At 36.5% G+C, this 14,681-nt stretch overlaps 2 protein-coding genes across 2 annotated transcripts in view; both read left to right on the forward strand.

Annotated features, from left to right (window-relative positions):
• Positions 1 to 3,233, forward strand: part of LOC107290775 (inter-alpha-trypsin inhibitor heavy chain H4-like) — a 31,211-nt gene extending 27,978 nt beyond the window's left edge. Inside the window, exons 14-15 of the mRNA XM_015819691.1 lie at positions 2,162 to 2,284; positions 3,058 to 3,233. Coding sequence (XP_015675177.1) covers positions 2,162 to 2,284; positions 3,058 to 3,233 — 299 coding nt within the window. The remainder of the gene's footprint in view (positions 1 to 2,161; positions 2,285 to 3,057) is intronic.
• Positions 3,234 to 5,061: 1,828 nt separating this feature from the next.
• Positions 5,062 to 14,681, forward strand: part of LOC107290776 (inter-alpha-trypsin inhibitor heavy chain H4-like) — a 50,273-nt gene continuing 40,653 nt past the window's right edge. Inside the window, exon 1 of the mRNA XM_015819692.2 lies at positions 5,062 to 5,154. Coding sequence (XP_015675178.2) covers positions 5,062 to 5,154 — 93 coding nt within the window. The remainder of the gene's footprint in view (positions 5,155 to 14,681) is intronic.

Here is a 14,681-nt window from a genome sequence, read left to right on the forward strand (position 1 = left end):
TTCGCGCGGATTCGGTTCGGCTGGCCCTCCAACAGCTCTCTAGGCGTCTTTTCCGGCGTTTCATCTCTCTCAGCTCCCCGGAGAACCAGGGAGCCAGTCGAGACCTACGCCGGGTCAGAGGCCGCAGAGGCACGACTCGGTCCAATGCAGCGGCGGCAGTTGACTCCCAAGCCGCCGTCTGATTTTCCACCGAGTCATGTACACTTCTGCAGATCATCCAGTCTTAAAATCATCAGGGAGATATTTTAAAGAGCCGAGACCAAAGTCATGAATGAAAGTGCATTTCAACCACAATGTTAAAGTCAGGAACTCATGGTCAATCAGTGTATTGCCCATATGCAAAAATAGATTGATACAATATCAGTAGGTGTCAATGGTTCTGCTATGCAGATAGAGACTTTTGCCCATTTCATTTGGGTTAGACTCCCATATTAGACATGCTTTGTATTCTTATTAAGGCAAATTACAAAACTTTGATCAACCTTTTTAATATGCTGTACAGTCATTTTGTAAAATAAGTAGACCTGCTAGCATAAAAAATTTGAAAGAAAATAGTATTACATAATATTGTGCAATATCCACCACCCCTGAATCATGATGTATATTTTCTCAATCTCTGAAACATTAAGATGTGTGGACTTCAATTCCCAGAGTTCTCCATCCAGCATGGAGTTGGTCAACACATCTTAAAGTTGCTGAGATTGAGAAACGCTGGCATTAAGCTATGAAGATTGCTTGGGCTAGGATAGCCATGCCGCTTCTAGTTTGCCAGCAGTTACAAGGAGAGAGGGGAACATATGGAATGCATAGGTGGTTTCTATCCCTATGGGAAGCAAGGTCGCAGAGCTATGTTATGGCGAGCAGAGTCTTTCTTCTCATAACAACTGCCTGAAGACTAATTGGACAATGTGACCTGAGAGGGGAGGGAAGGTTTTACTTTTTTAATTATCTTTCTGGCACCATATTGCTAGGGCTGGTTTTCTATTCATTAGTGCCGGTATGCTGTACTCAATAAAGTTTTGCATTAGAGATTGGAATGTCGCAGGTGTGCTTACTTCCATTGGGATCATCAGCTAGAACCTTGACACACAACCCCTCCCTCCCCTTTGGAATGCTCACCCCCATGCTGGGATAATTAGCAAGAAGGGAAACAATGTTTGTATTTACATTCATTAGAGAGGAAGGGGTTACAAAAGAGTCAGCAGCCCTGAGCACATCATGCAAACAGCCAGTGTATTATTCCCCATTTGTGTGGTGCTTATTCTCTTGTAATCTCTTCGTCTCCAATCTCTTCATTCTGAGAGGGGGAAGGAGGGGGAACAAAAGAACAGGTCAGGCACAGGAGAGATTATGTAAAGAGATCAATTTTTTTGTTCCCCTCCCCCCCTTGTTTAAGCAATCTCTCCATTCTGTAAAGTGGGGGAGAAAAACAAGCAATGAATCTGTATTTCGTTAATCTTAAAGAAAGTTGACACCATTATTTTAAGAATAATATTAGCATCAGAGTAGAAAAACCATATGATTATTATTTATTAAATTTATATGCTGTCCCTCTCACCACTAAGGCATCTCTAGATATCCTTTTAAAGCATCTCAGATGGTGTATTTAATCTACTGCAGCAAAACAGCAGAGGGAAAGCAATTGAGGCTGTCAGTTTACTTCGTCTTCATATGTTTTGGCTCCATAAGTGCAACTTGGGTTTAAATTACAGTGATCGTATTTTCTTGATGGGGAAAAAATGACAAACCTGAAAAGGGAGCAAATATGAAAGAGGTTCATAAGTATTTAAAAGTGTTTATGTTTATATGCTTCACAAAGGAAAATGCAAGAAATAATAGTCGTATGGCACTGTAGTCTAGGTGCCTCATGCCAGTCTAGGTGCCTAATGCCAGCTCATTAACAGGCTATTTTATTTTGTTACTGAGTGAAAAATCCAGACTTTTCGGGCGCTGTGCATGGACATTTGATGAAACAAAGTACTCCGTGAAGAATTTGAAAGCTCTGTTAATTAATATATAGTAAACTTTTGCAGCCTGCTGTTGATACTAATTATAATTAGCTCAATTTTGTCAGCCATAAAGCTTAGCTAAGATATTAGGGATCTTGGACAATTCCACAAATCAGTATAAAATACATGCTAATAATTACTTTTCTTTCCAGGATTTTCCGGGACTGTAGATCCCCATTTCCTTTTTCAAGTACCTCATGAAAAATATTTAGTTTGTGTAACTTTTAGTTGTCAGCCACAAACACCCTTAAATCTGTTGTCTGATCCAGAGAAAGGTAAGTGATTTCCATAAAGAATTCGGTAGATATGAATATTCAAAGTTCTATAGGAATGTTTTCCTTCTGACAATCTATGAAAATCTATTCTTTTCTGATTCTTGTTTTCGTTGACTGTACTTTTCATCTCATTTCAGATAAATGCATTGTAACGTTGCAGATTCCAATATGTATATATGGATGTACTGACTTTTCTTTGTTCCTAAATCTACTGATTATTTGTGATATTTATTTTAAATGTTGGAGATTTCTATCAACTCTTTATTGATTGTCTTATATTATATATATTTGCTGCACAGATGTAAAAAATATTTAGCAGCATTGGCATGATGGATTAATGCCTGTCAGCTATCTGGACCAAAACACATTTTGTAATTATTTGTGTAATGTAACTAAGTCATCTCCAAATTAAGCTTGACTGCTGGTGAAGTTCATGGACATGTTTACACACCTTCTCCCTGGACTTAGTTGTAAATATAGTGTAGATATAGTAGACATAAATGTGGACGTAGAAAGCTTTTCTGTCTAGCTAGTAATATTGGGGGGATTTGGTGGTCTCCCATCTAAATCTTAAGTGGATTAAACTCATCTTAGGTTTTAAGTCTAAATAAATAGTGCACTGAATTGGCAATCAGATTAAGCAAAGAGCAATCCTGTGAGATTCAGATGTTTTTTATTCATTGTATGGCAATTTATATGGCAATTATTTCTGTACTAATGAATGTTAGGTAAACACTAATACATTTCCTGAGTGTACCTTTACATATTTGTAGGGATCCAAGTGACTGGCAAGTTTGGTGAAAACAAGCATTTTACACAGTTTGAAATAAGTTATCCAAGGCTTAACCTGGAAATAAATGTGTCAACAAAACAAATTACGCTGAAAAGTAATGGCTCCAGTGACTCTTTTGTGTGGAATGACACAGAATCTTTAACAATTGAAGGGTAAATTGTTGTTTTTAGTTTTCTTTTACAGACAATTGAAGTCTCCAATCCCTAAAACATACGTTTCTTTTGCATAATCTGTCAGACTGAAAGGTGTTCTTTCTTCCTCCCAGAAACAATGCCCATAAAATGAAAATCCTTGTATGTCAGGTTGCAATGTTAATAATATTGAATTGGCTTTATTTTTTACCTCCCTGGATATATGTACATAGCTTTAAAACATTTTACTGTAACAGATGCTTCATAATATATGTTCAGAAAAAATATCATATGCTTTAAACCCTTATGAGGCCTACTCTATTAGGAATCTGCCACTATGCAGCTTTCTTAAAATTGGCTTATGATGTTGTTTATACAATCTCAAGGAACAGTTAGTAAAATTGGCTTATACAATCCCAAGGAATTGTTTATACAAGCCCAAGGAATAGTTAGGAAAACTTTGGGTCAACCAACATGACTACTTGCTATTGCATTTGTAGGTAAAATTTCTCACATCTAATTTACACTCCTTCATTAAGATAGAATTAAAGATTAATGCAGCCAATACAGCATTTGGTCAGTTTGTTATGGATATATTTGAACATAGTCTCTTTTTGCGTAATCTGTCAAACTGATAATTTAAGAATTTATGTTTGAGAATATAAATAAATTATTTGGATATTTGAGATCCATTGCTTAGATGGTGTCCATTCCGGCTAGACCATCAGCTTGAAATTCAATCTAATTAATCTTTCCATGTTGCAATTTTTAGCCCTTTGTTCCTTGGGAAAAGGTGGTGGTTTTAATTCATTTAAATAAAATCAAATTAAATCTAGTTGATATAAAAACTATAGTATCCTGTGTCTAATTTTTCAGTTGTTAACTAGATATTAGAAAGACCTATGATGCCTGAGATTTAATAGGATTCAAATTCCCAGCTTTAAAAAAAAAGGGGGTGGTGGATAATTATTTGATAAATATCCATCATACAGATGGGGAAAACAGTTGAGATTTTGCCTTCGCCCTACAGCCACAAATCTAGATAAGCTACTTAAGACTCCTTAATAAAGCATGAGATGTAAGCCTGAAAACAAGAAGTGATTCTTGAATAAGCATTTTCTAATTTTCTGTAAGGCCATTGTGCTGAAACATGCTGTGTAAATTACTTCCGGGAACTATATAAGGGATATATAATAAGAAACAAATGCAAAAATATTCATTTACATATGTTTTATTAAAATTATGTTTACCAATAACAGTATGAGCAATATTAAATTATTACATCAGCATGACAAATTATCAAAGGAATATTGGAAAATAATACAATTTGTTCTGTCTTAGGCTAAACATTACACTGACAAGTGGAGAGAGTCTCTTTCTCTCAGGACCAGACAACATTGTGACCAAAATTTTCTATACACCTCCTCCACTGGATCGGCTTGGGTTGTACTTTGAGAATAGCAATTCTTTTTCTAAACAAGTTACTGGACTTTTTGGTAAGTATTTAACTACTGCTATAGACTACAGTAATACAATTTGGAATTAAATTTGGCTTTTTAATATGATCATAGTATCCACAAAGCACCTTATCCACATTATCTTGCTAGTCTTGCTAGATAACCCTTTGAGGTACATGAGCATTAAAAAGATATATTTGCGCTTGAATCAATTTTGACACTTAGTGACTTCATGAACATATAAATAGCCTTGTGGTTTTCTTCTCAGCAATGGGGGAAATTGCTTTTGGGTGCTAGTGAGTTTCACACTTTGTTCCTAGCACTCCAAGTCAGTAGCAAAAAATATAATAACCTTCTAAACTGAGGGTTGGGAGAGTGAAAACTATTCGTATGGAAATGGCCTTTGATAAGTTTTCTTATCAAAAAAAGCTTTCTAGTGATTCAGAAGAGTACAAAGACTGTGTCTATGGAAGCACATATTTCTTCAGGGTGAGGAAAAAGAAAACTGGATTGTTTCCTTTTCCATTTCTCGTTTGGAGAAATATATCTGATGGTCTTGCAACTTTGCCTCTATTTACATTATTTTTTTAATCAAGGCTTCCTGATCACAGCGTTTTGTAATAACGATATTGATGTAGTAAATCAGAGCCAATTCTAGTGCCCTTTGGAAATTGCCTCCGAGGGTTACAAATGGTTTGTGTGTGTGTGTGTAAAATTTGTGGGATTTTGTTTATATGTAGCACTACAGAACAAACAGAATATTCACTTACCATGTGCTTGACTGCTTAACTGTTTTTTTTAACTGTAACAGGAAACAGGAAACTTTACTTAGAACAAAAAGGTCATAGAGTATGTACCATAGTTCCAACTTGTAAATACTGCCATCCACTGACTAAATACTACTGTAATTGTTGCATAAAATACATTCCAACAAAACGTATTCCAACAGAGGATAAAGCCAAATCTATTGCCTACACTGATTATGATGGTCTTGGAGAAAAATATATGGCACACTCTAGCATGGATGAAGCTTTCTGAATGGAAAAGTAATTTCACAATTAACTAGTAGCACAATAGTGCATCAAAATTCCAGAAATGTTCATATCTCAGGGGTCCTCAGCCCCCGGTCTGTGGACCTGCACTGGGACCCAGCATGCCAGAAACCGGTCCGCACAAACAAGCAAAGCCCATCTGTGGGATGCAGGCAGTACATGAAAACAGGCCCCCTCCAGTCCGCAGAAAAACATCTCTCCATGGAACCGGTCCCTGGTGCTCAAAAGGTTGGAGACCTCTGTCATAACTCATAAATGTAAGAGTTATTTGAAAAAGCACAACAAAAGTGGCTTGAAGTTTAGATTGTAGCTTTGAATTGGTATGGACTGATCAAAATATAATCCCAAAATATGCAGTTAAAATGCTGAATGATTCATTGATCATAACTACTTAAAGAAAAGCAAAGGGAAAATATTTAACAGACCTCAAATGTGACAGATTTAAGCAGGATGTAACCTGCCTCTAGATTGTCTAGGCTATTACATTAAAAATTGTAATTGTGGGTTTATGTCTATTTGTGTTCTCCAGGTCCGTTTTTCTCTGATACATATTTTGAAATATATTCTGGCCAAGCAAGATTCATTTCTGTACAGGGACAGCTCTATTTATCCACCAGGTGAGAGAAACTAAAAAGTAATTACTTGATAAACTATGTTTACAGAAGAACTGTTGCAGGAATTGAGTATGTTTAGTCTAATGAAGAGAAGGACAAGGGGTGACATGATAGCAGTGTTCCAATATCTGAGGGGCTCCCACAGAGAAGAGGAACTCAATCTATTCGCCAAAGCACCTGAGGGCAGGACAAGAAGCAACGGATGGAAACTAACCAAGGAGAGAACCAACCTAGAAATAAGGAGAAATTTCCTGATAATGAGAACAATTAAACAGTGGAACGACTTGCCTCCATAAATTGTGGATGCTCCAACACTGGAGGTTTTAAAGAAAAGATTAGACAACCATTTGTCTATAATGTTATAGGGTTTCCTGCTTGAGCAGGGGGCTGGACTACAAGACCTCCAAGGTCCCTTCCAACCCTGTTATTCTCTTGTTTTTGTTGCCTTTTTCTCTAGACTAAAAATTTTAATCTTTAGAAGTTAGCTTTCATCATGGATTTGAGAATGCAAATGGAATGGAGTTGTGGAAAAGGTTTACTTAAAGGGAGAGGATTCTCACAAGTGTTAGAAATTAAAAATTTTGTAATGATTTATTTAGTCCTTGATTTTGGACGCTCCGTCAGAAGGGTCTACCTTCCTTTAAGCTCTCAGAGCAGAGAGATACAAATATTACATTATGTCACACATCCATGGATAGGATGCTATATAAGCTCCAATGTATCTTTTGGACAGGGTGTGTGATTTTTTTCTATTTTTTACATTGTGTGGTATTTTCAGTTACATTGATTAACAGAAGGCATCAACTAACCAATTTCATTCTTACTAGGTTTCCTCAGACACGGTATGTCCCATGTAATTTGAACCCCTTAGAATAATATCCAGATACCCCTACTCTAGGATACCCAATTAGAGGTGAAACCAGTCACATAATGCCTCCTAGTGGTCCATGTTATTGATTTGGGGTAAATTTCTTTTCAATATAACTGTAATACCCTGTTAAACCTTTTTTTAAAAAAGTACTGTAACGTTTAGACCCCTCACTGCAAATCTAGGATAACCAAAGCAAATCAGCTAATCAGACAATAATTTAATACCACTAGTGGTTTATGTCTGGCTATAGCTTTTATCAGTAATAAATCTACTACTTAACACTTCTATTTTTCTATTTTTCAGGACACGTGGGAAGGATTATAGAACTGGATCTAGTCAAACTGAACTTTTCTGCTGGCCACTGAAAATAAAAAATTAAAGAACACACTTAACAGCAGAAGATTTTTACTGCCTAATGTCCATGATTTTATTGAATAGCATAAAATCTTCCACATGTTTTTTAGTTTAATTACATTATGGACATAAGAATGAATGGCCATACTTGTTGAATAACACTGCTATGTCCATAAAATTTGGTACCTTGTGGAAACTTAAATTCAAAGAACTGATTTTGTTTTCTAAAAAACAAAAACAAAAGCCTATTATTTTCCTTACTAAGAAGTCATATTTTTTTCAATTTAGTTCAAAATGGCATATGTTATTGTGATACAAATCAATCTACATTGCCTTGTTGGGTTAATAATAAAGAAAAATTGTTCCTGATAAGTGTAACAATAATGACATCTTGCCAGTTTAATAAAATATTTTTTTTAAAAAGGAGTTTGGGGCTGGGTTTCCAGGCAATTAATGTAATGAGTGCATTAGATTATATAAAAGTATATAATTGTTCACATGTGACCATTATGCTAATTTCTGCTGAACCAGAAATAATTCCACAAAAACAATAATGTCTTTTCTAGTTTTTACCAAAAAAACCCACCTCAGATTGCACCCCCACCCATAAAAAAATGGTGAGTGCTGGTTATAGGAGATTCTATTCTCAATGGAACAGAATCAGCCATTTGCAGGCCGGACATACAATACAGGGAAGTATGTTGTCTCCCTGGAGCAAAAAGTCAAAGACGTGGCTGAGAACCTAACCAAAATAATTAGGCCCACAGATTACTACCCTCTCCTACTCCTTCACATTGGGACAAATGACACAACAAAGAACCTGAGCACAATACTGAGAGACTATAAGCAACTAGGTAATAAAGTTAAGGAGCTAGGAGCACAAGTAGTGTTCTCATCAGTACTCCCAACAAAAAGCCAACATCCATTGAGAAAAAAGAATTCTAGAAATAAACCACTGGCTAAAGGGTTGGTGTTGCCAAGAAAACTTTGGTTTCCTGGACTATAGACTGCATTTCCTACGCGAAGGACTCTTGGCAAGAGATGGGCTGCAAATGTACTTGGAAAAAGACTGGTCCAACTCATTAGAAGAGCTTTAAACTAAAATTGAGGGAGAAGGGTGACCAATCATTAGAATCTCTAGAACACAAAACCAATCATAAATCCCAAGAAAACAAACCAAAAAGGTAGGGAGTGATGAGAAAAAAGAAAAAATTGTATGTTTTCTAACAATAATAAGAATTGTATTTGCCTAATGCGAAAAATTGTTATTACCAGAAGAGAGGATGTATTGCGGGTGTAACATTGGACTTAGCTGGAAAAACCTAGTGCATTTTGGCGGACTGTAGTTAATTGGGGAACGTGATTTATGACATACTAATGGGGTGGGAAGTTTCACTTGGTAACATTGTAACTTTGTGGGGGGGTGTATCAGTCTTGGGTTCACTTTTGAACATGCCGATATTATGTAGCCAAATAAATATGTTCTTTAAGGAAACATTTTTGCCTTGGAGTTCTTCTCATCTATCGGAACCACGACAGCTACCTAGTACAGTAATGAAATGTCTGCAAGCAAACAACCAAGCTCAGAGAGTACCATGGACCCCACAGTCCAGATATTCTCTCCAATTGAGAAAAAAACATTTCCTGCCCAATCTTGTGCCAGAAGCACATTGCTGGATTCAACCCAATATATAAACATTAGAGCTGCTCATTCTTCAGTTTCTCCATAGCCTAGATGTTTATTAATCCAGCCTTTCCTATAAATTAGTGACCCAGAAGCTCTGTTACTTACAGAATGGAAAGAGATTTGGGGTTTTTTTTGCCACTGATAACCCAATCGTAATTTGCTGATTATCCAGTATGTTATTCTTCCTCCTCCTCCTGTCCTTGCCTTGGATTGGCCCATTTCCCCAAAATGAGGAAAGCTCTCCTACTGTTTGTTCATTTATTCATTCATTCCTTATTTTAATTTATATTGGAGAGTTCTACTCAGAGTCCTTGTTAGAGGATTCATTCTTCTGAGCATATGGAGTATTTTAAAAGAATACCAAGTAATTAAATAGAACAGCAGCTGTAACAGGTCTCATTTAAAAAGAATAAAATGATCATAATAGAATAGTTTTGGATGAAGTGTGTAGACTTAGCCCAGCTAGGAATGAATAAAAGGAGGGGGAGAGAGGGAGGAAGAGAGAGAGAGAGAGAGAGCGAAGGAGGGGAGGAGAGAAAGAGGGGGTGGAGACAGAGAATACATTCTTCAGCAATCTTTTCTTTTTAGACTCAGCATGGTAATGTGTATTAATTTATAGCTACATACTGGATGAAATCCCAGTTCTGAGAAAAGGACTTGATTATTCAGTCATTTAAAAGGTCTGGATGAAGATGAAGAAATTAATTCATTTTCAGGATGTAGAAAGAATAGTGATTTCCTGACAGAACAATTAATCTGTAGAATGGCTTACTTTCACAAGTTGTGGGTGCTCCATCACTGAAAGTTTTTTTTAAACAAGTTTTATTAATTTTCCAGTTTTAAGTTTTTAAGAAGAGACAGGGCAACCGTTTGTCTGAAGTGGTATAGGGTTTCCTGATTGAGCAGGGGGTTGGTCTAGAAGACCTCTAAGGTCCCTTCCAGCTCTGTTATTTTGATATTCCTCAAAATAACAGAGCTGCCAGCATGGTAACAAATTAACTGCAGTCATGATTTAAAATGAAAAAAAAGGTAAATAACAGCAGAATTAACCATTGGAATAATTGATTGGTTTTTTACCAATGAGAAAATATTTCCTCATATCCAGCAACAAGGATAAAACAGTCAAAGAGTCAAAGATAGATTTTATAGAAAATGTGGGGTTATTTTATTGATCTGAATGTTGCAGTACTTACTTCAAAAGAAGAGTTTGGCAATCCTAGGATTTAACCCAGACAAAGTGTGAGTTATATTAATATCACCAGTGTAATCAAGCAACGAATCAGCAAACACCTAGAGGCAAAGAAAGTCATTACTAAAAGCCAACATGGGTTTGTCAAAGACAGATCATGCCAGACAAATCTTATTGCATTCTTTGACCAAGTGACAAAATTAGTGGACCAGAGAAATGCTGTGGATATAATTTACTTGGACTTCAGTAAGGCATTTGATAAAGTAGACCACAAGAAAAATGTGGGTTAGACAGCATCAGTACCAAATGGATTCGTAGCTCGCTGACCGGCAGTACTCAGCATGTGGTCCTCAATAGAACTGCATCTACATGGAGGAAAGTATGTAGTGGGGTGCACCAGGGTTCTGTTCTGGGCCCAGTGCTCTTCAACATATTCATCAACGATTTGGATGAGGGGATAGATGTGAAACTCATCAAATTTGCAGGCTACACCAAGCTGGCAGGAATAGCCAACACTCCAGAAGATAGGCTTAAGATACAGAAGGATCTTGACAGATTGGAACATTGGGCGCTATCTAACAAAATGAAATTTAATGGTGAAAAAAGTAAGGTTCTATATTTAGGCAAGAAAAACCAAATGCACAGGTATAGTAGGTGGTACCTTGCTCAATAGTAGCAACTATGAGAGGGATCTCGGAGTCCTAGTCGACAATCACTTAAATATGAGCCAGCAGTGTGCTGGAGCTGCCAAAAAAGCCAACATAGTGGTAGGCTGCATTAACAGAGGGATAGAATCAAGATCACATGAAGTATTAATACCACTTTACAATGCCTTGGTAAGGCCACACTTGGAATATTGCATCCAGCTTTGTTCACCACGATGTAAAATAGATGTCAAGAATCTAGAAAGAGTACAGAGGAGAGCAACAAAGATGATTAGGGGACTGGAGGCTTAAACATATAAGGAATGGTTGCTGGAATTGGGTAAGTCTAGTTCAGCGGTAGGCAACCTTGGTTCTTTTATGACTTGTGGACTTCAACTCCCAGAATTCTTGAGTCAGCCACAAGTTATAAAAGAGCCAAGGTTGCCTCTCCCTGGTCTACTTTAATGAAGAGAAGGATGAGGGGGGACATGATAGCAGTGTTCCAATATCTTAGGAGCTGCCACAAAGAACAGGGAGTCAAGCAGCACAAGAAGGCAGGACAAGAAGCAACCTAGAATTAAGGAGAACTTTTTGGCAATTAGAACAATTAATCAATGGAACAATCTGTCTCCAGAAGCTGTTTTTAAGAAGAGACTGGACAGCCATTTGTCTGAAATGGTATAGGGTTTCCTGACTCAGCAGGGGGTTGGGATGATGATGATGATGATGATGATGATGATGATGATGATGATGATGATGATGATGATGATTATTATTATTATTATTATTATTATTATTATTATTATTATTATTATTATTATTATTATTATTATTATTATATCTACGCAGTGCAAATAGATGATAATAAAAATGTGTTGGCTTCTACCTTGCTCAATAGTAGTAACTGTGAGAGGGATCTTGGAGTCATAGGGCGGCATATAAGTTATAATAAATAAATAAATAAATAAATAAATAGTGGACAATCACTTAAATATGAGCTAGCAGCATACTGCTGCTGCCAAAAAGGCCAACACAGTGCTAGGCTGCATTAACAGAGGGATAGAATCAAGATCACGTGAAGTGTTAATACCACTTTATAATGCCTTGGTAAGGCCACACTTGGAATATTGCATCCAGCTTTGGTCACCACGATGTAAAAAAGATGTTGAGAATCTGGAAAGAGTACAGAAAAGAGGAACAAAGATGATCAGGGGACTGGAGGCTAAAACATATAAGGAACGGTTGCTGGAATTGGGTATGTCTAGTTTAATGAAGGGAAGGACAAGGGGTGACATGATAGCAGTGTTCCAATATCTCAGGGCTGCCACAAAGAAGAGGGAGTCAAACTATTCTCCAAAGCTTCTGAAGGCAGGACATGAAAGCAACGGATGGAAACTAACCAAAGAGAACTAAGGAGAAATTTCCTGACAGTTAGAACAATTAATCAGTGGAACAACCTGCGTCCAGAAGCTGTGAATGCTCCAACACTGGGAGTTTTTAAGAAGAAACTGGACAGTCATTTGTCCGAAATGGTATAGGATTTCCTGCCTGAGCAGGGGGTTGGACTAGATGACCTCCAAGGTCCCTTCCAACTTTATTATTATTATTATTATTATTATTATTATTATTATTATTATTATTATTATTATTATTATTATTATTATTATTATTATTATTATTATTATTATTATTATTATTATTATATCTACGCAGTGCAAATAGATGATAATAAAAATGTCTTGGCTTCTAAAAAACCCCAGATATATTTGATAAATTTCGTATGGAAAAAACTGCCACAGTTCCCAATATTTCTCAAAGATTACTACCTTTCTGAAACATTTAAGAAAACATTTTTTTAAGATAATGAAGTTGAACCCTGGCCTTCATCCTTAAATTTTGGAATTACAAGATCAATGACCAGTTGATTGAGGAGTAATTTTAATTCCAGATAATGTACTCAGGGACTAAACAATAAAAACTAAACCAGGCAGCAATATTTGAATATTTAGCAAGATTTTGAGGAAGTTGTAGTACGTAGGAAGAGGTTAGTCATACTTACATCTCTGTGTAAATATTAGACTAACGGTTTCTCAAATTTTACCAAACAATAGTTGTTCATTAACTTTATCTGTATAAAATGAATTCTCCTCTATGTTTCTTTCCATTTCCAAAATGGGAAAACAATTGTTCATTCTGTGGCTGGCTTTGTCTTCACAAATTCTATTGACAGATGCTTTTATCTATCAGGTACTTGTCTTGGTTGATGCTTAATTGTTCATTGAAATATGAAAACAATATACATGCCTGAATTTTTAATGATTCAATTAATTTTACAGGTTGAAAGTTAAAACGAATAGCTAACTGAGAAGAACTAGACATAGACCAAGGGAAGATGAGTTGCACTGTAGCTGAACATGTTGTTTAGAAATGGCATGTGTGACTGTACTTGGATATGTGTATTGTTAGTGTAAAGATGTAACTGAAGGTGACTAAGAGCATATTAACAGGGGAATTTGTTGTCCCTTGGAGAAGTTGTGGCATCTCATTTAAGGTGCTCAAAAGAGGTATTTGAATTTGGATTCTCTCACCAAACTGGGAATTGAACTCAGGGACCAAAATGGTTCTAGCTCTTTGATTCTAAATTCAGCTTATCGGTTTGTGGAATGAGAGTTTGGTGGGTTTTGAGCTTTATCTGTTGTCAAAATGAATAAGGATATTTTGCTGGAATCCTAGCAGTTTGGAATCACCCTTAGTTTGGATCCATTCTCAAGGGCCAGCAGACTCCAGAACTTGATTTATTACAAGTTCCTATAAAGTAATGCAAGACTTCAACAAAGCAAATCTGTTTTCTTGATTGTGGCAGCTCTTCAGAGTCTAAGAGCAGTCCAGGCTCCCTTGCTGGGAATTTTTGCCTCAATGTGTTTTTCACCCTCCAGTGACAGGAGCTCTCCTTTCTCTTGCTTGTGGTAAATAATCACCATGTCTTAAATCAGAAGCTGCAAAGACAAACACTTTTGGATAGATTGAGGAATGGAAAAGATTGAGGTTTAAAAATGCTCCAAACTGAGTGGTCTTTTAAAAGTATTAAGATGAGATAGATTGAAATGTGACAGAAGATTTTTCCCATTCGTTTTCACTTTTTATAACCACAAAATATATTTCTGCTACATCTAAGTACGGTCACTTGTTATACTTAGAAAAGACAGTGTTATTGACAATTTCATTTTTGCTCTGCTATCCCATCCCCAAAACGAACTTCTGAATAGAGCCCTACTCGACCTCTAGTTATATTTAAATGTATATATCTCAATTTATTTAGAAATATCCTAAAGCAGGTCAGCTAGTAGGTATCCACAGGGGAAGGCTCAATAAAGTCAAATCAGCAGCACATCGGCATGATTGAAAGCCCACTTGTTGTATTGAGGAATATTCAAAGAACAGAACTTCAATAGCATAGCTGCACCCTTAACTTTAAAAACAACAAAAACCCTCCTTTGTGGACATTCCTGCAGATATCAACACTCCAGGATCCTAGGCAGAAATTCACACCCATTCGGCTGCATGTACAGGATCTGAGATAGTCTATAAACAAAGCCTTTAAGCCA

This window comes from Protobothrops mucrosquamatus, unplaced genomic scaffold, assembly GCF_001527695.2.
Source record: "Protobothrops mucrosquamatus isolate PMUCROS unplaced genomic scaffold, P.Mucros_1.0 scaffold967, whole genome shotgun sequence".
Classification (NCBI taxonomy): Eukaryota; Metazoa; Chordata; class Lepidosauria; order Squamata; family Viperidae; genus Protobothrops; species Protobothrops mucrosquamatus.